Raw genomic sequence first — 22,488 nt, forward strand, 5'->3', positions numbered from 1 at the left:
ACAAGAGTGGAGGGTTCAGAGGAGCCAGACTCCAGTTTGGTGAAGGAGAGCTCTTGGCACCAGGAGGAAAAGCCAGCTTCCAGGAGAGGACCGGGCTCCGCCAGCCGCCCGCGCTCCCGGGAACAAGGGAAGGCACCGGTGGCCGGGGGCGGGGCTGACCCCGGGAGGGCGGGGGGGGGGGGGGGGAGGGGAGGGGGCGGGGCGGGCAGCCGGAGCCGCCGGGGAGCCCATCCCGCCCCTGGGGGGGGGCGCCTCCCAGCTCCGCTCGGGTCTATGGAGGAAAAACTCTCCGCGGGCCCTGCGCTTCCCATGGCGGCGGCCGCCTGCGGCACCAAGGCCATGTCCCTGTTCAAGCGGACCCTGGTGCTGAGCCCCGCCTCGGCGCCCCGGGCCACGGGCACCGGCTCCCCGCCGCGCGGCTGCCCCTTGCCCCCCGCCGCCTGGTCCTGCAAGGACCGGGCGCGGGGAGAGGGCGTGTGCGGCCGCCTGCGGAGCCCGCCCGCCGCCGGCCGCCTGCCCCAGTCCCACTCCTGCTCCTCCGCGGCCCCCACCTCCGTGTGTCTTCTCTGCCCGCAGGACTCCCTCAGCAGCAGCTTGAAAACCTGCTACAAGTATCTCAATCAGACCAGTCGCAGTTTTGCAGCTGTCATCGAGGCGCTGGATGGGGAAATGCGGTGAGTGGCCAGACAGCTTCTTTTCACTTGGGGGGAGGAGAGCTCTTCCAGGGGACTTTGAGCCCCTGGAGGCTGCTTTCTGACAGCCCCGAGCATTGCAGCCTCCGTTTGTGCCTCAGCGAGAGCATGCCCTAACAGAGTGGAAATGTCCTAGCTGGAACACCCATGTATTTACTTTAGAATGCTCTTCCGGGCACTGCGCCCTAATAGTGTCCCTGTGGGCCCAGCTTGCAGGGAAGCGGGGAGGGGGGGGGGGTGTTTATTAACTTTTTTTAGTCCTGGCAGCTGAACCTGTCTCCGAGTAGGTCATGCCTTTTTCTTGACTTCACTGTGCCTGCCACATTGCAATTCTAGTATATGGAGTCAATTCTAATGAAGTTGCTTTTTTATTTTTTTAAGTTTTATTTAGTTAAGTAATCTCTACAACCCCACGTAAGGCTCAAACTTAGGACTCCTGTGACTGAGCCAGCCCAAGCGGCTTCTGTGCAGATTGCGTACATGAACCTAGACCAATTGCCTTGGTGTATGATAGTATTTACACTGAGAAGTTTTTGACTTTATTTTTTATCTACAAAATACTAGTTCCATGTAAACACTTGGTCTGTTGATATTTGTGCTGTTAGTTCTAAGTTAGTTAAATGTAACTCATTCTGTGAGCAGTTGTGACAGCTGGTAGGTTTTTTATTTTGTTTTTTTATAAGTAAATCACTGAAGTCCATCGCTCCCATCTAAGACAGGAAAACTAAGATGTTTCGTTAAATACTAAAAGCTTTGGCTGTCCTTTCATAGTTCTTTAGAAGTAGGGCTGTAGGAGGGTTTGCATAAATGACATTTTAAAATAAATATTTTGGAATGTTCGTTGCATTATATTAATGCATTTTACATGAATTCCATTTTTACAGCCATGCGGTATGCATATTTTATCTGGTCCTCCGAGCTCTGGACACTCTGGAAGATGACATGACCATCAGTGTAGAAAAAAAGGTTCCACTGCTACACAACTTTCACTCTTACCTTTATGAACCAGACTGGCGGTATATGGAGAGCAAGGAGAAGGATCGACAAGTGCTAGAGGACTTCCCAACGGTAGTGGAATTACAAATCTCTTCTGTGTATGGTTGTGTTTATAATTGATGATATAGTTGTCAGCCAGCCCCCATACCTGTAGAGAACAATAAAATAAGTAGTCTGAGGGCAGTTATGATATGATGTGATGGTTAAGAACTCTGGTAGCCAAAACTCTGAAGCCAGACTACCTGGGTTGGAATCCTCTCTTCCACTTATTAACTGGTGCATAGTGATGTGGCCTGTGTAAACCTCAGTTTCTTCATCTCTCTATAGATACCTGACTCCTAGTATTGTTCTGAGGTTTCAAAGAGTCACTATAGGTTAGAATGGTATTAGCTCCTATTGTTAGCAGTATGTTGCTTAGAAGCCCAGTGTTTCTTCCTTTGGAAAGATACATTCTAATTCTAGTGGTATTAAAGATGGATTCTAGGCTTGCTCACAAAACTCATTGCCTATATAATACAGCTGAAGTATAGGGTGCTACTGGCTCCTGGTACCCTTAGCCTGGTAGCACGGGTATACTGTTCATGATGGGTAGGTAGCTGCTGGGTTGAGGACCAAAAAGCAGGGTGATCCTCTACCACTAACACTACATGATCCAGGACAAGTTCCTAAGTTTCTTTTTTTTTTTTTTTAATTTTATTTTTTTTTTATTCATTTATGATAATCACAGAGAGAGAGAGAGAGAGAGAGAGAGAGAGGCAGAGACACAGGCAGAGGGAGAAGCAGGCTCCATGCACCGGGAGCCCGATGTGGGATTTGATCCCGGGTCTCCAGGATCGCGCCCTGGGCCAAAGGCAGGCGCCAAACCGCTGCGCCATCCAGGGATCCCAGTTCCTAAGTGTCTTTGCCTTAGCCTCCTCATTTGTAAAGTTAGAGTTCTGAGGATTGATAAGTTCATATATATAAAGTACTTAGGAGAGTGCCTGCTATATGCTAATTATTCTATATATATTAGGTATTTAGTCCCTTCCGTTGGACTTAAGTGGGTTATAATTAAAATCCTGAGTTTTAGAAAGTTGACAAGGCTATGTTATATATGTGACTAGATCTTACTTTTCTGGTATTTGTATGTCTCATCACACAAATAAGTGCTTCTTTCATATCTTATAAATAAAAGTTTGCTTTAATGAAGTCTCTTGTTCAGAGACTTTGGTCTAACAGACCAAAGAAGCCCTTCTTTTTTGTACTTGCTAGCATTTGAGGGGAAGAATAGTCCTCATGTGGCTGTTGCTACTGGAACAATCAGTATTTCTGAGTAGGGAGGGGAGGAATCCATGCTTTGCAAAAGAATGTTTTGAGGGCACCTGGGTGGCTCAATGATTGAGCATCTGCCTTTGGCTCAGGTCGTGATCCTGGGATCCTGGGATCCTGGGATTGAGCTCTGCATTGGGCTCCCTGCAGGGAGCCTGCTTCTCCATTTGCCTATGTCTCTACCTCTCTGTGTTTCTCATAAATAAGGATAAAATCTTTTAAAAATCAAAAAACAAAGAATGTTTGAGGGGCTCCTGTTGGAGTAAGGACTATTTCAGATTACTGAGATTATGTCTTTACTGTCAAAGACAAAAATAAAATACAATAAAGTTCAAACCAGAAGAAAAAGATCTGTGAGGAATAATTAGGTGGAGCTGATACAGTATAATGCAATTCAAAAGAAGAAAAAGGGAAAATAATTTGTGAAGCATGATTAGGTGAGGAGTTAAAGCACTTACCTAGAGAAGGTACCGGTGATTTGGTTCTCCCAGAACACCTCTCATATGACCAGAGAGGCTGGGTTTCCTCCGACTAGAAATCCATGGCCATTCACTGATGAGCTTGTGAAATTCTGCTAACACAGAGGAAGTGCTGAAAGCAGGGTCCCATAGCATTTATAATTGATGTGTATTGTCACTTTAAAAAGTTATATTCTAGGGGCCTCTGGGTGGTTCAGTCTTAAGCATCTGCCTTCAGCTCAGGTCATGAGGTGCTGGGATTGAGCCCCATGCCAGGCTCCCTGCTCAGTGCGGAGAGTCTGCTTCTCCCTTTCTCTCTCCCTCTGTGTTCTCTCTCAAATAAATAAATAAAATCTTAAAAAAAAAAAAAGTTATATTCTAGCTAGAGCCTCCAAAACCAAAAAACTCTTCCAAACTATTTTCAACTTGTGTAGATTCATAACAATTGAATAATGTCTAGTCCTGGGATAAATGTTATAGGTATTTTAAAAATCAAGGCAGCCCAACCCACTCAGCAAAAATGAAAGAGTATGAAAATATGTGAATGCTAGAATAATTTGGGGGCTATAGCTGGTAAATGTTTAGATAATATTTCAATATGCTTAGAAAACCAGTCTTCTTTATAAAGACTGCATTCCAGTGGAAGAAAGTTTGCTCAAGAAAATGTCATCATTAAATCAGTCTTTCCTATGTTGGGTAGTAGGGTGAGAGCAGATAGACACCACCCTTCTGAGAACAAGAGACTGGTCCTGGTAGAGTAGAAGGGAGCAGAGAGCACAGGCCAGGCATCACTGTTTTGCTGGTGTTAACCTTTTATATTCTTAAGAATGGGAACCATATGAAGCTATGTGTTTCATGAGGATGTAACTTTGTTTGGAGGTCCTTATAGCCTGTCATTCCGATTGAGATAGGAATATATGGAAAGTCATAGTGCCTCATTTTCATAGGGAATGCTTTGTCTACATGCTGATATATATCCCAGCACCTCCTTGAGACAAGATGTACAATTTGAAGGGTAAAGCAGTCTCCTTGGGTTAGATGTACTATCAGTTTTGGGCGAGGTCCTGAGACAGAACAGATAACTTGGCCTCACTCACACAGTACTGCTCTTAGACTGAGGTAAGAAGGACCTTCGCCTCCTGGCCCCTCACTTTTGGGGGCCCCACTTAAAGAGATGAGGGGTCCCCAGGGCCATGGGAGTATGCCTTCCCAGAGTTTATGCAGCTCCCCTTCTAGACTGTGGTCCTGGTTTCTGGAATTTCTTGCCCTCAATTCTCTGAGCCCACTTCCCAGGTTTGCAGTCTGTTTCCTCAGGCCTGTCTTCTCCGGGGGGGACAGTGATGGTGCCCCTAGGCCTTCTGGTGCTAGACAGAGCTGGGAGTGGGAAGGGAGGGTGCAGGCTGGGAGATGGGGATCAGCAGTCTCTGCCCTACTGCGTTTTGGAACAAAGCCCTGAGGAAAATTTAAATTCACTCCTGAGTCCTTCAGGTTGTGGTGAAGGTATCTTTATAAAAGCAGGAGAATAGAGCATACTGTTTAACAAGTTACTAGTATGCCTGGTAATTTTAAGATTGTAAGCCAGTATGGTATGTAGGCTTCCATTTGTACTCTTGTCCTGGGCCCCACAGACTTCAGGCATAAGCCTAGACAGAGTGTTCTAACCCAGGGAGCCCTTCCTCAATGTGTGTGCATTGAGATAATCTGGTGTTTTATGCTTTAGTGGTCATTAGTGGATATCATTTGAAGTCAGGCTTTCTAGAACTTTCACTATATGTTATGGATTAGATTAGAGAATATCTTTTTTACCTGGTACTGGTGGAAACTAGTAGTCTTCAAAATCTACCCCTAAACACAACTTGAAGGGGCAGCTGGGTGGCTCAGTTGTTTAGGCTTTTGCCTTTGGCTAAGGTCATAATCCTGGGCTCCTGGGATTGAGCCCCATTCAGGCTTCCTGCTTCTCCCTCTGCCTCTGATCCTCCCTCTGCTCCTGCTCTCTCTTGTTCTCTCAAATGAATAAATAAAATATTTTTTAAAAAACACAACTTAAGGAATAACAGGGCTATTTTTAAATGCTACTAGTAATAATAACAAACATTTATTGAGCTATGAATTAGTTATGAAATATATTTCATTATTCACTTACTATTTGTATTTTATGTTAATATAGTTTTAACATTTAATCACTGGCATACTTTACTACCCTTTTAAAAATTGGTTAAAAACAGAATATTGCATATAAGTGAAGAAGGTAGAATTACCCAGTTGTTTTGATCATAACACCCCAAAGTTTATAGGGAATTTTTATTTATAGGTGAATAGAAGTGTCATGCTACCGTTGACCCCTACTTGGTGTTTGGCCATCCTCCATTATACTCGTGGATTCACCATGATATCCTTCCTCCATGTACTTGAGTCACCAGAAAGTGACTCATGGACCTATAAATCTATTATAGTTGTGAAACAGAATTACCTGGAGGGGCGGTAAAAAGTCACTCAGAGCTTGTTACTCCTACAGAGTATGTGAATCTAGGTGCTGAGTGTGGAGGAGTCAGCAGTGTTCTCTCTCCACCCTACTTCTAGTGTCTGGGAAAACACCACTTTTTCCTAGATATTTTTGTTTCCATGTTTTGAATTAGATATTTAGTCCTCCAGAGTTGTTGAAGGAGATGTTTCTCCTTCAGCAGTAATGTGTTTACTTCATTTTGGAGTGCTTGATGTTAAGAATCTAAACCACTCCTCTTTCCCCACCTCACTGATCTCTGTGCTTATAAATAGAGTGACCTAGTCAAGGGTCTGTGTGGAAAGAATGGGGTCTGAAGGTGACTCAGGGATTCAAATACCCTTTGGTCGAGTTGCTCATTTGTTTCAATCCACAAAGGAATGACTTTTTGGCTTTGTCTTGGAACTGCTATTCTGGAAAGAACAGCATTCTGGAAAGATTGGATTGATTTTATGGATTCTAGGGGAGTTTAACAATTGGTGCTGATCAGAGTAATCCTAAAATTTCTTAGGGTTCTGAATCCCTTTGGGGCTGTGCAATCAGCTGGTTTTCCCTTAGGTCCTTAAATATAGGTGTTTCCTGAGGAAGCTTTTCTAAGCTTTCTGTGAACATAGACCAAGTATTTCTCACACTTTTGATGCTTAACAGAGTCTGTTAACTGTCTCCAGTATTGTGTGTTGGCTCTATTAATATTTTGTAGCATTTTAAGAAGTTTCGTGGTGTTTCCATATTGTATTTTGATCATCTATAGACACTTCTTTAAACTTAAACAGGTTATTTGTGCAATAGCAATGAATTTAAAAACCACCAGTATGACTTCTACATTAGAGCTTGGGCTATGAAAACAAAATGTGGGGTACCATGCCTCAGATTACACTAAATTGAGTCGTGTAAGGAATTAAAATGTGTAGTCTTATATTAGGGGAGACACTAACTTCCTGATAAAAATTTGAGAAGTGATGATAGAAAACATTTGGCTGATCTTGGTAGAATGTAAACCTGCCAGGGGCTTAAGATTCGGCTCCTTTCCAGACTGTGCATCCCCAGTGTCTAGAACAAAGCTTGTTATGTAGAAAATGCCTAATACATGTTTGTGGAAATGAGTCCTCCCTATCATGAGGTTTGTCTGAAATGGGACATTCTTCCTAAAATTCTTACATTTATGTCCACTTTATGTTGAAGCCCTTATTTATACTGGAAAGATGAGTATAGAGCCAGACGTTGAATTTTCTCTGGAGTCTAGAAGCTTTCACATTTTAAGATGCTTCTGTTTTAACAGTAATAAAATTTCTGAGTTTTTTTTTTTAAAGATTTTATTTATTTATTCATGATAGACATAGAGAGAGAGAGAGGCAGAGACACAGGCAGAGGGAGAAGCAGGCTCCATGCCAGGAGCCCGACGTGGGACTTGATCCCGGAACTCCAGCATCGTGCCCTGGGCCAAAGGCAGGTGCTAAACCGCTGAGCCACTCAGGGATCCCCAATTTCTGAGTTTATTATTGCATAACAAGCAATATGTAGAAAACTAGCATAACCTAGGTTTTAGGCTTATAGATGAATCATTTGGGAGTCTTTTTTTTTTTTTTTTTTCATTTGGGAGTCTTAATGAGTTCTACTGCTGCTCTGTTTTATGATCTATACGTACCATGTTGGTTCCCAGTATAAATTCATGTTTCGTGTTTTCTGTTTTATGATTTCCATTTCAGATCTCCCTGGAGTTTAGAAATTTGGCTGAGAAATATCAAACAGTGATTGTTGACATTTGCCGGAAAATGGGATTTGGGATGGCGGAGTTTTTGGATAAACACGTAACATCTGAACAGGAGTGGGACAAGGTTAGTGCCTACAAAGCAGTGCCGCATATTCACTGCGAAGTTCAGACTGAGGAATAAAGTTGTCTGCGGTTCCAGGTTTTTGGTTTTACAACCCATTAATTTAGGTTGGCTGTCTCCTCATACACCCTTAACACAGGGGCTTATGGTTGAGTACTTGAAATAACCCATGCCCTAGGGAATTTACCATTCAAGTGGGCCAAAGTAGATAGAACCTGCCCAGGGGTACAAACATTAAGCTTTGAAAAGTGTCTGTGACCTGCAATAAAATTTTAGGTAAGTGGCCAGATTACTTCATGTAATATAGAAATATCTGAGGTTTACAACTCTTAAAAATGTGTTTTTTGTTACTTATTTTTTTCACCACTGAGCATGTGTGTATGTGTACATACCTTAGTATCTGAGCATGTGTGTATGTGTACATACCTTAGTATCTGAGCATGTGTGTATGTGTACATACCTTAGTATCTGAATCAATCTCCAATTCCATCTTAACACAAGATGACTTTTTTTTTTTTTTTAATAAACACAAGATGACTTTTAAACTCAGTGCCCACTTGACCCCATTTGTTGACAAGAAGTAGGTATCAGGGCACCTGGGTGGCTCACTCGGTTAAGTGTCTGCCTTCAGCTCAGATCATGATCCCAGGGTCCTGGGATGGAGCCCCACATGGGGCTTCCTGCTCAGCGAAGAGCCTGTTTCTCCTCCTCCCTCTACCCCTCCCCCTGCTCTAGCTCTCTCTTTCTGTCCCTCTCTCTCTGTCTCTGCCTCTCTCTCTCTCTCTCAAAGAAATAAATCTTGAAAAGAAGTAGGTATTACTTAAACTGTTAAGTGGTATATATGTTTTCGTAGAAACAAAAACAAGTTTATGAGAATTCAGAGGTACTAACTTTGGATCGTGGGTGTGTTGTGCTGAGGCGTGAGCGCTTCTCCAATACCTTACTACTTCCTTTCCCATCATCCCCCTACAGAATTAACACAATAGGAGAAGTTCCAAGTTTCTTAACCTCCCTCCCTCAATTCATATGGCGGTAATAAGCAAATATGTGTGGGGATTAGCAGTGGGAGACCCCACACAGATGAGGTTGTCTTCCTCAGGAGACCTGGAAAGGGATATGAGAGCAGATGATGAGGCAAATAAAATTATAATGGCTTTTATTTGGCCTGAGTTTACTCCTGAGCAGCAGCTGTATAGGATATTGGCCAGGGTGGAAGTAGGGGTTCAGGGAGAAAGTGCTTATCTAGACAAAGGGACCTAATTGACTATGGGTATGACTAAACTAAACATCAAAATACAGGATAGGAAAGAGGGGTCTTGCCCATTTTCCATAGGAATCTTTGGCAGACTTCTTCATCACCCCAGTGGAAGCAAAGACATTTTAAACATCTGAGCTATGTGTGTATTTTGTATCTTTAGGAGTGTTTAAGTTAAGATCTCAGAAGAGAGGCTACTACATATATATTCCTCAGGTGAGTGTAGGTCCAGAGTCTGACCTCTTAATCCTTCAAGCCTTAGATCTTGCTGGCAACGTCTTTGGAACTGTTGGTTTATGCTCTCCAAGTTAGCATGAGTGTGGCTGCTGCTGAATTATCAGCCTATGAATGTAAAGTTAAAGCTGAAACTCCTCCTGGCCAAAAATCAACCCTGGTTAGCTGCATGGTATCTTCCTTTTCTGCCCTACAGACCTATGTCTACAGGAAATATAATGTTAGGTTGTTGAATACAAGTTCTGATTAGGTGAAATTCAATACAATTCAATTTTAATGATTTTTTTAACCCCTTTCAACTTTGGAGGAAAAGGACTACCTCCATTCTAGGAATATTTCTATCTAAAGAATTCTTCTTAAAATAAAATCTGCCTTTCCTTGGGTAGCACTAAGGAAATACTAATGTATTTCATTTTATTTTTTAAAAGATTTTATTTATTCATGAAAGACAGAGAGAGGCAGAGACCTAGGCAGAGGGACAAACAGGCTCCATGCAGGGAGCCCGATATGGGACTTGATCCCGAGACTCCGGGATCATGCCCTAACCCAAAGGCAGTCAACCACTGAGCCACCCAGGCATTCCAGTACTAATGTCTTAATGTCTAGTAATTCTTTTTAAATTTCTTGTAGTTGTCCACAGCTCATTTCTCTATCTCATTTAGCATATCTTTATGCTTTCCAGATTCTTCCTTTCCTAGCCATATTTCAAGTACTTTCTTTTTGGTGTTTCATTGGGCCCCTTGATTAGTCTCTGGCTTTATGTTACTTTTCAACCAGAGGCCCTCCTCTTTGGTCTTTCTCGAACTTTTACCCTTCCTAATGTCCACCCCAGAGGGTACCTTCCTTAACTGCTCTCCACTTCTTAAATTGTGTAATGAGCATTCATTTCATAAGAGTGTTGCTTTAACTTGTCTTGGGAAACTCTTTTCAGGAGAGGATAGCTTTGACAAACCACTTTTACGGGGAAAAAATCCTTTGATGATCAAAAATGACATTTACCAAGATCTCTTTGGAGAAGAGGCAGTTTCAGCAAAGTTGTTAGAGCCTACCTCCTAAGCCACACTGCCTGGCTTTGAGTCACTGGCCTCTGACTTTCAGATGAGTCAGATGAGTGATCTTGGGAAATTAATTGACTGACCTCTAGTTGCCCAGTTTATACATTTGTAAAATAGTGATAGTAATGATACGTGCCTCATAAAGGTATTTGTGAGGATTAAGTATGCAGAGTGCTTAAAACTGGTAAGAACAGAGCCATAGTACTTTGTTCTTCTATGAAATGAAGATTTTGAGACACTGCAAGATCCTAAAGTATCTTTAAGACTAAACTCCACTTCGTATTCCAGTTTCTATTAGAATATTCCTCATTCCCTTATTGCTATCACTCTCAGTTTTAGATATCAGAAAGCTTACTGTACTAGTTTATTTTTTCAATGACTTTTTTTTTTTTTAAGATTTTATTTACTTATTCATGAGAGACACAGAGAAAGAGAGAGAGAGAGGGAGAGGCAGAGACACAGGCAGAGGGAGAAGCAGGCTCCATGCAGGGAGCCTGACGTGGGACTCGATCCCGGGTCTCCAGGATCAGGCCCTGGGCTGAAGGCGGCGCTAAACCACTGAGCCACCAGGCTGCCCCTTTCAATGACTTTTTATTCTAGGAGTAGTACGTTTTCATGCTAGATAGAGAAAAAATGCAGTTGAAAAAAATAAAACCAGCCAGAGATCAGAGATCACTTTTGTTCAATCTTTTGTGCCCATCCTTCTTGGCTGTTTTTTATTCCTTACATGTACATAGTGTATATTTGTGGTTTTTAATCAAAACAAGATCTTGTCCATTCTGTTTGGAACCTGTTTTTGTTTTTATAGCTAATGATCTCTAATATTCCCATTTTAGTAAATACTGCATTATTAAAGTCTTTTAAAAATATTGTTTTACAGTACTGTCACTATGTCGCTGGACTGGTGGGGATTGGCCTTTCCCGACTGTTCTCAGCCTCAGAGTTAGAAGACCCTTTAGTTGGTGAAGACATAGAGTGTGCCAATTCTATGGGCCTGTTTCTGCAGAAAACAAACATCATCCGTGATTATCTGGAAGACCAGCGAGAAGGAAGAGAATTTTGGCCTCAAGAGGTAACAGATTTAGGGGACTTGGGAAAAATAATCATAAATACTTTTCTGAAAACAAAACAAAACTTTTGGTTGGAAGTGATGGAAATGTCGGTTCAAATAGCTTATCCAAATAAAAGAAAGAGAAATTAAACTACCCTGAACAATGTAAGAGGATTTATAAAACAAGTTATGACTTAGTTTGCTTCAAGGTAGACTGGCCAAGTCCAGGGATTCAGATTATATACGTAGTCATACACAAACATACACACTCTTACACAGAAGCTCTCTTTTTTTGTTACCTCTAGGATGGGCTTTCTCCAAGTGATGGATATAACAACTCATGACTCACAATCTACTGGGTTAATAAAAAATTTCTTAGGAAGGCCCAGTTGGTGGGGCTTGGATCCTGTGCCCATCCCATAATAAGTTACTATAGCCAGAGGGCTGAGTTCTCTGGCCAGCCCTGGATTCTGTCTTCCTAGCACACATAGATTGGATTCTTCCCCAAAAAGGATTCTATGGCAGGAGGGAGGAAGATGTTAAATAGGCAAAAACTACAGGATGTTCATTATAAGGGACAGGAGTTGATCTTTGACTTAATTTTAAGAAATGGATAGGGAAGGGCAGGGATTGGACATGGGCTTTATTCAGAAGGAAAGCTAGAAAATCCTATGACTGTTTCCTGATTTTAATAATCCAGCATTTGCCTATTGCTTTCCATAAAATGGTTCTCGAAATCAAGTGCTTTTAATTTTTGAAAGATTGTATTTATTTGAGAGAGAGACAGTATGAGTTGGGGGAAGGGACAGACAGTATCAGTTGGGGGAATCCCAGGTGGATTCCTGTGTGGGCAGGTTAGCAAAAGAGCTCATGACCACCCTTCCTTTGACACCACAGCTCAGTTAAGGGAGGGGATTTGTGTAAGGACCCTCAGTGAGTCAGTGGCCACCTAAAAGGGTCGCCTCAGTCTGCTGAGTCTCAGCCAGAGTCTCCCCCATACCACACTGCCTAACACACAGGGGCATCCCTCCAGTGTGGTCGTAAGCACCAGCTCTGTAGTCCTGCACACAATTTATTTCCCTCTTCTCTGAAATTGAATTGTTAGACCACAGGGTGGTGGTGTGAATAAAATGAGCTGAACTTTTAGCCAGACTGGTTACTAAATGTCAATTCAAATAGCTTGACCAAAACAGAGATTAAAGAGCCCTGAGATACTATTTCTTGTTTAGGATTGGCAAAAAGTCCTAAATTTGATAATCCCTGAATAGGACTGGGGACACGAACACTCTGTTTGAAAAAAAACATTCTGTTTGTGTGCTTGGTGAGAGTCCCCTGATACAAACAACCCTGAGAGCTGGCCTCTTGGCAAGTGGATAATATGGGAAGTTATTGATCCACCTTTGTTTCTAATAGTTACATTTTATAAACCACTCAGATATTCATCTATACAGGACTGATTGAATGAACTATGGTATATTCACCTGGTGGAGGACAAAAAGAACTATACTATGATGGAGTAATCTCCAGGTTATATTATTAAGTGAAATAAAGCAAGGTGCACAGCAGCATAGTTTATTTTATTATTATTATTATTATTTTTTTTTAAGATTTTATTTATTTATTCATGATAAACAGAGAGAGAGAGAGAGGCAGAGACACAGGCAGAGGGAGAAGCAGGCTCCATGCCGGGAGCCTGATGCGGGACTCGATCCCGGGACTCCAGGATCATGCCCTGGGCCAAAGGCAGGCGCTGAACCACTGAGCCACCCAGGGATCCCCAGCAGTGTAGTTTAAACAATAGGAGAAGCCAAAACATAATAAAATGTGATTAATACTGTTACTGAAATATTGAAACTATTACAGAAACTTTTGTAACTAATAGCAAATAGGCAGTTGTGTTCCTGTCAGTTGAGGAACCAAGATTTTTAGTCTAAAGTAAAAGGTACAAATATAAAACTATGAGTTAAACAAAACTCCCATAATCCTAAACTGAATTGGAAATATCAGTCTGAACTCCTGTTCCAGATTCTCTTAAAAAAGAAAAAGTCCAGCTCTATCTATGAAGAGGTATAGAAAGAAACCAGCGGTAGTATGTACTGCTGGTGTATCAGTTTGGTCTTTTAATACCATTTCACTCTATGGAATAGTGGGGGCAGGAAATATACAAAATGAGCTTGGAATACACTGTCATCCCAGGAAAGAAGGTAGCTATCAAAGTGAAAAGTACAGGATCCAATTTAAAGGGGCTTTCACTGGCTGCATATGGAATAGTTTGAGTATCAGAAAGAATAACCGCAATGGCTTAAAACACATCAAATGTATTAAAATCTAAAGAAAAATAAGCATGCGCCTCTTGAAAGATATTGGTGTGTTCCCTTATCAAGAGGTATGTAATGTCGATCTTTGCCAACTTTTGGTGTTAGCAGTTGTTAGGCTTCATGCCTAGTTCTGTTAATTTATTGTGATTACAAAACAGTATTTTTAAATTGCTACTCTATTGAGACAGTTTACATACTATCCAGTTTATCTTTCTAACATTTTTAGTGTTTTTGTTGTGTTTTGTTTTGTTTTTAGTATGTTCACTGAGTTGTGCTCCTATCACCACAGTTAATTTCAGGACATTTTCATTTTTCCAGAAAGAAACTCCATGCCCACTAGCAGTCACTATTTTCCCCTGGTGTCTACTCCCCAGCCCTCGTTAACCAACCTTCTTCTTCCTGTCTTTGTAGATTTGCCTGTTTTGGACCTTTCATGTATAAAAGAATCATACAATATGCGACTGACTTCTTTCACTTAGCATAATGTTTTCAAGGTTCATCCATGTGCCATGAGAGATACACAGAGAGAGAGAGAGAGAGAGAGAGAGGCAGAGACACAGGCAGAGGGAGAAGCAGGCTCCATGCAGGGAGCCTGATGTGGGACTCGATCCTGGGTCTCCAGGATCACACCCCGGGCCGAAGGCAGGCGCTAAACCGCTGAACCACCCGGGCTCCCCTCATCCATGTGCTAGCATGTATTAGTACTTCATTCCTTGTTATAGTCAAATAATATTCATTTGTATAGGTAGGCCATATTTATCCATGCATCAGGTGAGGAATATTTGGATTGTTGCCACTTTTTTATTATTAATAATTCTGTGAACATTTGTATACAAGGTTTTGAGTGGACGTGTTTCCATTTCTCTTCAATATATACCTAGGAGAGGAAATGCTGATTCATATAGCTACCAACCTTTTAAGGAACTGCCAGACTTTTTCCCACAGTGACCGTACCATTTTACCAGTCCTGCCAGCAGTGTGTGAGGGTTCCAGTTTCTCCTCCTCTTTGCCAACACTTATTATCTTTTTTTATGTATGTGTATGACATCTTTTTATTGTGGTAAAGTTTACGTAATATAAAATTTACCATTTAAACTAAGAGTTACACAATAACAGCCTACGCCTTCTCCCTGTTATCTGTCTTTTTGATTCTACCCATCTTCATGGGTGTCAAGCGGTATCTCATTGTGGTTTTGATTTGCAGTCTCTGATAGCTAATGATGTGGAGCATTTCATGTGTTGATTGGCCATTTGTATATTTGCTTTGGAAAAATACCTATTTGGGTACTTATCCTGAAAACTACTAAAATACTTTCAGATATTTTCATGATGTTGTTTGTTGTTACTATTGAGTTGTAAGGGTTCTTTCTACTTCTGGATATAAGTCCCTTTTTTATCAGATACTTGACTTAGAAATATTGTCTCGCATTCTGTGGGCTAACTTTTTTCTTCTTTGATGATGTCCTTTGGAACATGAGAGTTTTTAATTTTGATGTGGTGTAATTGATTTAGTTTTCTCTTTTGTTATTGTGTTTTTGGTGTCATATGTAAGAAACCATTGCCTAATCTAAGGTCATGAAGATTTATGCCTACATTTTCTTCTAAGAGTTTTATAGTTTGAGCTCTTACATTTAGGGCTTTGATCCATTTTGAGTTAATTTTTGTATGTGGTGTGAGGTAGGGGTCCAGTTTCATTTTTTTGTGTGGGTGTCCAGTTGTCCCAGTACTGTTTGTGGAAAAGATTGTTCTTTCTTCATTGAATTATTTCAGCACCTTGTTGAAAATCAGTTGACCCTAAGTGAAGGTTTATTTCAGGACTTCCAATTTTATGCCATAAAGTAATTTTTAATTCTATAATTGTGTCTTCCTTTATTAGCTGGACTGATTTAACTCCCCTCCTTTACTATTTGCTTATTGAATGGTACAGTTGATGTATGGAAGGCAATATATATATTTAATTCTTTTCTTTACCAAGCTTTTAAGATAATGAATTTTCTTTCATCCTCATAAGGTGACCAATTACTTATTTTTTGCTATCATTATAAACTCAGGGATTAAAACATACTTGATTTGGTTTAATCTGCCATAATTATTCTCATTACTAAAGTTCAGAATTTCCCTCCTTTGGTTGGGAAGAAGTTCAGGTTGGCTCCTGAGTCCCCATGAGGGGACCCTTTGAGCGCTTCCTTGCCATTTGGTATGTGAAGATGTTCTAAGCTCATTTTGTACATTTCTTGCCTGAGCTCTGGATTCATCCAGCTCTTCAGGAAGCCTAGGTAAGACACCTGGGCTAATGGGAAATAGTAACCAGCAGTGCACTTGGCTACTAGGAATAGTCATTGCTCTTGGGGTAGTCATCGTGTGTGTGCGTTTAGTTTTAAAACTAAAATATCTTGGGATGCCTGTGTGGCTCAGTGGTTGAGCATCTGCCTTTGGGTCAAGGCATGATCCTGGAGACCCGGGGTCGGGTCCCACATCAGGCTCCTTGCATGGAGCCTGCTTCTCCTCCCTCTGCCTATGTCTCTGCCTCTCTGTGTGTGTGTCTCTCATGAATAAATAAATAAAATCTTTAAAAAAAAAACTAAAATATCTTGTAAGTTGGTACTGATATTTCCAGTTCACACATTCAGGACTGTCAGCTTGTTACATAATCTCCTCTGTATTACATCTCTACTTCATTGCTTCCTCATGGAGATTCAGAGATGCCAGAATTAGTATATGCCATAATTACTCATTTGCTTTTTTTCCCCCACATTACAGATCCTGCCATCTCTTAATAGTGATGCTAATGCTACTACCACCAAATATGATTACTGAAAATAATTGAAAAAATGTTTTTGCACATGCCATACTAATTCCCAATTTCTTATGATTGTGTTCATATCTGAATTGGCAGAGCAAGTAGCTATGGCAACCATAATAATGTTTAATGTTTAGCTTGCAGTACTGTTGTAGCTGATTTTGTATCTATCTGGTTACTTCTTTCAGGAGTAGACTAATGCCTTTCTGAATAACAGGAATCCTCTTTATCTGAAATCATCAAAGTATTGCTTAGTACACGCTTACTAAATGTCCCTGAGACCATTTCCCAAATACTTAACTGACTCCTAGGCTGTGATCAGACCCTGACAGGTTGTCATAAATAGCTACCGCATGGAGCTTAAAACAGACTTGATCTTGGGGAAGGATGAGTCCGGAGCTAAGAAAAATGTTACTGTATATCATAGTTCTTACTCATGAATATTCTCTCCTGTTGCTTGTACATCCTTCCCTTATGCACATGCTATAACTTATTTTTAAGGTTTGGAGCAAGTATGTTAAGAAGTTGGGTGATTTTGCTAAGCCACAGAATATTGACTCAGCCGTGCAGTGCCTGAACGAACTTATAACCAACGCACTACACCACATCCCACATGTCATCACTTACCTCTCAAGACTTAGAAACCAAAGTGTGTTTAACTTCTGCGCTATTCCACAGGTATGCAGTGGAACTATCTTGTAGATGAGAGGTGGGAGCTAAAAAGAGTGGCATGGGGGTAGTGATGGGGATGGAGAGAATGCATGTACTATTTTGGTTTGCTTGCATTTAGGAATATGGTTCCTTGAAAAGATGACTCTGGTCTATTTTCTTTTGCCGAGGGGGAAGCAGGGAGTGTTTCACCACACCTTTTCTCTGCCCCACAGCTACCACACCCAGCCAGCCTCATTAGATCCTTAGTATTACAATTAAATCTAAGGCTTTGGCTTAGATTTACTGGGAATGCTGGGTAAAATGTAGGTGAAGGTTTGTCATTACAGAGTCTTACTTATGCGCCTAGTTTTTGCTGTCCTTTTCTCAGACTCAGGATAATGGAACCTGATACTATGGACCTAGCCCCTCAGTCCTCTAGAAGCTTACGCTTTTTAATTGCCTTACCAGTTATTTTATTTTATTTTTTAAAAGATTTTTATTTATTCATTCATGAGAGACACACAGAGAGAGAGATGGAGACCCAGGCAGAGGGAGAAGCAGGCTCCATGCAGGGAGCCCGACGCGGGACTGGATCCCGGGTCTCCAGGATCACGCCCTGGGCCAAAGGCAGGCGCTAAACCGCTGAGCCACCCGGGCTGCCCTTTACCAGTTATTTTAGTTTTCAACTCAAGTACATGCAAGTCATGAGATTTAACTGATTTAGAAACTTGATTTGAAAAAAAAAAAAAAAGACACTTGATTTGATCTTTTTTTTAAAGATTTTATGTATTTTTTTGAAAGAGAGAGAGTGTGTAGGAGACTGGGGGGAGCATCAGAGGGGAGAGGGTGAAGCAGACTTCCCACTGAGCAGGGAGCCTGACTTGGGATTTGATCCCAGGACTCTGGGATCATGACCTGAGCCCAAGGCAGATGCTTAACTGACTGAGCCACCCTGGTGCCCATTGATTTGATCTTTTAAGGACCAGTCTTGAGTGGTTATTGGAGCTAAATTCTGCATGCCTGACTTAGGTTCCCATTTACCCTAGAGATAATTTGCCTATGAGCATTGGGGACTATGCCCCCTTCCCATTTCCCCCCCACTCCCTCCATGTTATTTTTCATGTGTAATGGATATGTTCATTGTAGGAAAAATAGAAAATTCTTTGTAAATATTATTTTGAGATACATTTTTTGGACCTCTTATTACTCTAGCATGGAAAATGACTTACAGGCGTAATGCTTGTGTTTTTCCAAATAAAAAGGGGTCTTTGGGGTTAAACCAAAGAATCATTTAAGACTTCAAAGACCACTTGATTCTATGTGTAGTTGGAGAAAGGACGAGTGGGAAAGGTCCAAGTTTTGACATGCTTTTTTCTTTGGTATTTTTTCTTGGTTAGTTATACCTTAGCCCTTTGGACATGTTCTTATTCTACAGAAGATTTTTTTCACCTTTTCATAATGGTGATTGTTTAGAGTGCCATTTCATACTTTTTTTCATGAAATTAGTTGAATTAGTGTTTTGTTTTGTTTTTTTTCCTCTCTCTCCCTCCTTCTATCTGTAGGTGATGGCCATTGCCACTCTGGCTGCCTGTTACAATAATCAGCAGGTGTTCAAAGGTATAGTGAAGATCCGAAAAGGGCAAGCAGTAACTCTAATGATGGATGCTACCAATATGCCAGCGGTCAAAGCTATAATATACCAATATATGGAAGAGGTGAGTTTTCGTTTAACTACCTGGAGAATTTGTAGCTATTTTTAGGATTTAAATATTATCACTATTTAAATAGTTCATATTTGGATGTTAGATCATTGTTAACGACTCACTGTATTATGGTATAAAGAGACAGGAGTTGGTGTCCTGCATCAGGAAAAAATGTGTACTCAGGTTGCTGATGGTTCTGATCCGTACAGCACGATAGTGAGAGGGTATAAATGCAGTAAACCCTTAGGGTGGAGCCCCTCAGTAGGATCAGATTTTTGGAGGGGGATGATGGTGTTAGAAGCCAACCAGTCTTCTTGGTTTATGGGTGAGGAAGGTGAAGCCGAGGCTTGTGCATGCTAATATAGTATCTGACCTAGTGGATCTCGGACTCCAGGCCACGTTGCCTGACACTCAACCTGGTACTTCCCATTATTTCATGGGCTCTAACTGAGAAACCACAGTAGGAAATTTCAGTGAAGGAAAACCATCATGTTGCAATGATTTCTCAACTTTCTAATGCAAATCTCATTTCAAATGCCAAAACCACACTATAAAACAAAACATATTGGTGAAGTCAAATCTCCTGCTGTGGGAGATACAATATGACTAGGTTCAAAAAACTTTTTCTTAGAGGCTAAAACTAATCACCAGGCCTTAGAGCAGTAGTTCTTAATTGAAGGTGCACTCTCTCCCCACCAAGGGGCATTTGGCAATGTCTGGAGACATTTTTTATGATCGTCACACTAAGGAGGGAGGTGGCTTCTGATGAGTGGAGGCCCTGCGATCCTTAGGTATGTTCTACTGAAGATTGAACTACTACTACAGAAATACATGAAACCAAAAGACCTTCTACCTTCTCTCCCAGAGATAACCACTGCTGTCAATAGTTTTCTGCCTCCTTCCCATCCTCCTTCCCATCCCTTTACAGGGATGTGATTTGTAATAGTGGTTTCCCCTAAACAGAATTCTGCAAGACCATGATTTCCTCTGATTTCTATTGCATTTTGCACATTTTCCTTGGAGTTCCTACCTGTCTTCTATCTGACAAGCTTTGGACCTTGGCATTTCTACCAGAGGCACCAGAGAAGACATAAGAGAAGATCACATTTTTTTTTTTTAATTCTAAAATTTTTTAGTGACTAGATAAAGTGTTCGTTCAGCCAGTGACCAAAAAATTGCTACTATTGAGATTTGGGACAGTCCGGTTCACCGTAAATTGCCAGCACTTCCTCTGAGTTCCCTGTGTGCCTGGCATAGCAACTGAATAGTAGGTGGGTACTATTAATATCAAGGAAACCTGAGGCTGGAACCACGATTTGGACCGAGATCTGGCTGACTTCAGAGCCTACGCTGTTCACTACAATCCTAAGGGGTTTGGATTACCCTTTCTGAACTGAATGGTGCCATATTAGACACTTTTCCTCCATTTTATATAAATTGGAAACCTTTTGTGTAGTTTGTAGTTCAGAGAAGATTTTAGTTCTGTAGTTTTATACTGACCACTAATTTTAGAGAACGATTTTTTTTTAAATGTTGTAGATAGTTCCATTACTCTCTTAAGATTCAGATTTTATCTGATGTTTTCTTTAACCATCGGAATTAAATCCTAGTTGTGATTCAGTTTGATTTAGGGTACAGGTAGGCAAACTACAGCTGGCTGCCCTACACCCTCATAAATAACATTTTATTAGAACACAGCCACACCTGTTTGCTTTTGCACTGTCTATGGGTGCCTCATGATACAGCAGCAGAGTTGAGAGGCTGCAACAGAGGTGGCCCACAAAACTGAAAATATTTTCTGGCCCTTTAAGAATGTTTGCAGACCTCTGATTTAAAGCACCAGTTGTTTAAAAGTACTCCAGTGAAACTCAAGGTAATTTGGGGAAGACATTAATACTTGAGTTGATTTGATTTAGAAAAATCTCTGAAGACTTCCGAATGTGAATGAATAAAATGTAATAATAACTTTGATGTCAACATGAATGAAATTTCAAGTTAAAACTTTTTGTGTCAAGTCCAGAAGTTGTCTGGCTTTTTTTTTTTTTTTTTTTAAGATTTTATTTATTTGTTTTGAGAGAGAGCACAAGCAATGGGGAGAGGCAAGGGCAGAGGGAGAAGGAGAATGGGGCTCCATCCCAGCACCCCAGGATCATGACCTGAGCCAAAAGCAGACACTTAAGACTGAGCCACCCAGGCGCCCCAGTTGTCTGGGTTTTTGCTGCTGTCCAAATTTTAACACTGAATCCTACTTCTCCTCACTGATCAAGTTTGTTCTTTATGGGAAGACAGGAAGGCACATTTATTCTCTCAGGTGTTGGGGCCTAACTGGTGGTCACAGTAATGCACTTGCAGGGGACTTTAAAGCTTTCCTCACGCAACCTGACTGCTTAAAGGAAGAGTTAGAGTGACAGCCGAACCGGCTGAGTAGGTGGACACTGCTCCTCAGTGTCCTGCGTCCTCTGGAGCAGCCACAGCTTCAAACCAGTCTGGACACCTGTCAGCTGGCGAGAAGCTCAACCAGCTATTTTGGGACCAAAACAAATGCTCAGGCCAACAGCCAGAAACTATTATTTCCTTCTCTGCCAATCCTCATTCCTTGGCGAGGGCAATATTTTTCAAGTTGACACAGCTTCCTGTTTCACCCTGCACTGTGGTTCATCTGGAGCATTGTCCTGCCCATCAAGCCCTTTCTAAGCTCACGACTCACAAGTATGGTCCTCCGGTCAGCCACATCAGTGGCCCCTGGCCACTTGCTAGAATCTCACCCCTACTCAAACCCATTGAATCAGAATCTGCCTTTACCAGGATCCGCAGGTGACACCTGTGAACCCAAAGTCTGGAAAGCACTGTTGTAATCCCCATCCTCTCCTGAGCTGGCTCTGCCTTTTCACCATGTGAAGAAGTGTGAGCTAATGTGCTGTGAAGCCCCTCCACGCCTCTGTGTCCACCTCTGCTGTGGGAGCCTACCCCCTGCATGTCCACGCTCCTGCTCCCCACTGTCGCCCCCTCAGGGTCGGCGGCCTCTTTATCTGCAGCTCCACCAACCGCCCCACTCTAGTCACTCCTCTAGTGTATGTGTGCTCAGGCCACTCTGCTTAAAAAGTGGGCACATCACTCTCAAAAAAAGTGGGCACATCGTGACCCTGGCCTGGCTTTGTTGTTCTTTACCTGCTCTCCTCCCCCTTCTCCCTCACAGTTAAGCTTCTCAAAAGATACGTATACTTCATGTTATTTATTCCTCCTTTTTCAACCCACCTCATGCTAGCTAGCTTTTGTTCCTATCTTGTCATTAGAACTTTTCTTACTGAACTGTTTTGATGACCTTCTAATGACCAGTTTTTTAAGTGTCCCTGATCCCACTGTACTGTTTGACAATGTGGTTCTTTTTCACCTCGAAAGCCCTTTCCTCTCTTGGCTTTTGTGACACTCATCCCCGGTTTAACCTCTTACCTGTCTGTCTACTCCTTTGCCTTTCTGACTCCTTACACTGTTATTTCCCAGAGTTCTGTCTTAATTTTCATTTTCTTTCACTGAGCAAAAGCTTTCTGGCATTCTCTTTGGTGGCCAGGCTTCTTCCTCCACCACATGCTCATTACTCCTGACTTGATTACTCCAGCTCAGGACTTGGTCATAAC

The 22,488-nt window shown here is 41.7% G+C and overlaps 1 protein-coding gene across 3 annotated transcripts in view; it reads left to right on the forward strand.

Annotated features, from left to right (window-relative positions):
* FDFT1 (farnesyl-diphosphate farnesyltransferase 1) overlaps positions 1-22,488 on the forward strand; it is a 33,517-nt gene that overhangs the window by 8,005 nt on the left and 3,024 nt on the right. For 2 of the 3 annotated variants that reach the window (XM_055346165.1, XM_055346166.1), the window contains 6 exons: positions 577-674; positions 1,577-1,760; positions 7,661-7,789; positions 11,211-11,402; positions 17,001-17,177; positions 18,713-18,865. In XM_055346165.1, the coding sequence (XP_055202140.1) occupies positions 577-674; positions 1,577-1,760; positions 7,661-7,789; positions 11,211-11,402; positions 17,001-17,177; positions 18,713-18,865 (933 nt within the window). Of the gene's footprint in view, positions 1-257; positions 675-1,576; positions 1,761-7,660; positions 7,790-11,210; positions 11,403-17,000; positions 17,178-18,712; positions 18,866-22,488 lie in introns of those variants that run through there. The other variant, XM_055346164.1, reaches the window with a different exon arrangement.

The sequence above is a fragment of the Nyctereutes procyonoides genome, unplaced genomic scaffold (assembly GCF_905146905.1).
Source record: "Nyctereutes procyonoides isolate TBG_1078 unplaced genomic scaffold, NYPRO_anot_genome, whole genome shotgun sequence".
Taxonomy (NCBI): Eukaryota; Metazoa; Chordata; class Mammalia; order Carnivora; family Canidae; genus Nyctereutes; species Nyctereutes procyonoides.